This window comes from Chaetura pelagica, unplaced genomic scaffold (genome assembly GCF_000747805.2).
Source record: "Chaetura pelagica isolate M959 unplaced genomic scaffold, ChaPel_1.0 scaffold226, whole genome shotgun sequence".
Classification (NCBI taxonomy): Eukaryota; Metazoa; Chordata; class Aves; order Apodiformes; family Apodidae; genus Chaetura; species Chaetura pelagica.
Genome location: NW_009953495.1, coordinates 265,721 through 267,649, shown reverse-complemented (window position 1 = coordinate 267,649; position 1,929 = coordinate 265,721). Strand labels below are relative to the sequence as shown.

The 1,929-nt window shown below is 39.0% G+C and overlaps 1 protein-coding gene across 1 annotated transcript in view; it reads right to left on the bottom strand.

Annotated features, from left to right (window-relative positions):
* Positions 1-1,080, bottom strand: part of NUDT15 (nudix (nucleoside diphosphate linked moiety X)-type motif 15) — a 2,046-nt gene extending 966 nt beyond the window's left edge. Inside the window, exon 1 of the mRNA XM_009999077.1 lies at positions 1,051-1,080. Within this exon, the coding sequence (XP_009997379.1) occupies positions 1,051-1,080 (30 nt within the window). The remainder of the gene's footprint in view (positions 1-1,050) is intronic.
* Between the last annotated feature and the right edge of the window lie 849 nt (positions 1,081-1,929).

Sequence of the window (1,929 nt, the reverse complement as noted above, 5' to 3'; positions counted from 1 at the left end):
GGGCGGAGGGGGCGGCGCTGGGGGCGGGAGGTGCTGGGAGGGGCTTTTTGGGGAGGGGCTTTTTGTTTTCTGCTTCCGCCCGCGTGTCCGTGGTTTTGGGGTCTTTTTTTTTTTTAGGGGGTAGGTTTGTTTTTGGTTTGTTGTTTTTTTTTCTTTGCCTCAATGCAAGGGACTAGTGAGGTCCCTGAGAACTGAAGGAGCGTTGGTGGAAACTCCCGGCTGCAGAGTTTTTCGGAGTTTAACAAGTGCCCCCCCCGGGTCAGGCCGCGGTTCCTGCCGGATGAAGAGTTTTTACCCTGAAGTGTCGCTGAGAAAAGGTCATTAGAAGATAAGTTGGGACCTTAGCTAAGCAGAGGTTGAGACGCAGAATAGCAGTTCCTGAATGATAAAAAAGAAATAAAAATTCCTGCTAGCCAGTCTGTTCACCTTCAGTTTCACATTTATTTTTGTTTTAATTTTTAGATAATTACGGAGATATAAAAAATAATGTTCCTTATAAACAACTGTAGTAATTATAAGATTTTTCCCCTTTCATCCATCAGCCTGTTAATCACAACAGGGATATGAAGTATTACTTTGCAGTTACCTTTTGATAAGGTTTGAAATACCTGTATGTGGATGTTTTTATTTACTTATGAACATCGTAAGGCCAAACTGGCTGAAAATTAATGACTGTGTTTTGTGAGATTAGTTTTCTGGCATTCAGTTTCCTGAACTGGCTTAGTATGGCTTCAGATGAGTTCCAGTGTTGGCATGAAGGAAAATGTCAGTGTATGGCTGGGTATGCTAGAAGCAAGGCTGCTCTTGGGTGTTTTGTTAAGCTGTATTGTCAGGCCATGTCCTGAATCACTGACATTAGTAAAAAAAAAAAGAAATAAAAAAAGCTTGAGCAAATTGCCAAGCTCACTGACTTCTTGTAAACCAAGCTCATTCATTTTTATCCATCCTCCAGTACAGCTGGAGTATCTTAATCTCCAGATTAAATGTCAGTCAGCGATGTCACTTCTGTATTTACAAATTCAGATGACAGTGATCTTACAAAAATCCTACCAGAGGCTTTTTCTCACCCACAAAGTTCATGCTGGACCAATATATTAAAGCACCACAAGGCTGTTTACATGAGAACTGTGAATATTCTACTTTCTGTGTACACCATTTCTTGTACCTTATAGCACATAGCATTTACAAACAAGTTTGAGGGTGATTCTGCTCATACCTTTTTTAAATAAAAAATTGATACAGTCATTATGCTTGTCAATAGTAGCAGGATACCATTTCTTCCAGATACCTAAAGATACGTAGAATACAAAACCTTTTGTATTTCTTATAAACTATAGTATTTGTTAGTAGGTGAAGATTTTCCCTTCACCACAAAGACATGAAGTAAAACTTTTTTGGTAATGTTTTGAAATCTGCATTTGTACAGATCTTTGTATTTAGTTGTCTCTCTTTCTTCATCTTAGTTTTCTAGTCATTAACATAAAGAATACTCTGTGAAAATAAACCAGAATTTTGTTAGCTGAATCTGTTCTAGTCTGTTTTTCTTCAGAGTTTATTTCAGCTGTGGGCATGCACTGAGGTTTTGCACGTGTCGTGAGGTAAATATATGTTACTGCTTCTGAGTGTGATGATGAATCCACTGAAGGAAAAGATAAGAGAATGAGCAAAGAACGAGAAAGTAAAAATGCATCTCCTACTATAGTAATATGTTGAAAAGCCTGCAAGGTTATTCTCTTGTAAACTTGTTTTTTCGTATATCCCGTGACAAAGTTCTGTGAGATAAAGTGCTAAAACAGTGTATTTAAACCAGCATGTGTCCTGGCTGCTATTGGAAGAGAGGCACCTACTTTTCAAACCCAAGCATGTGTTCCTCATGCTTTCACTGCTGAAGTGGCTGTGCAGTGAACTGGACGAGTGACCTGATCTGGC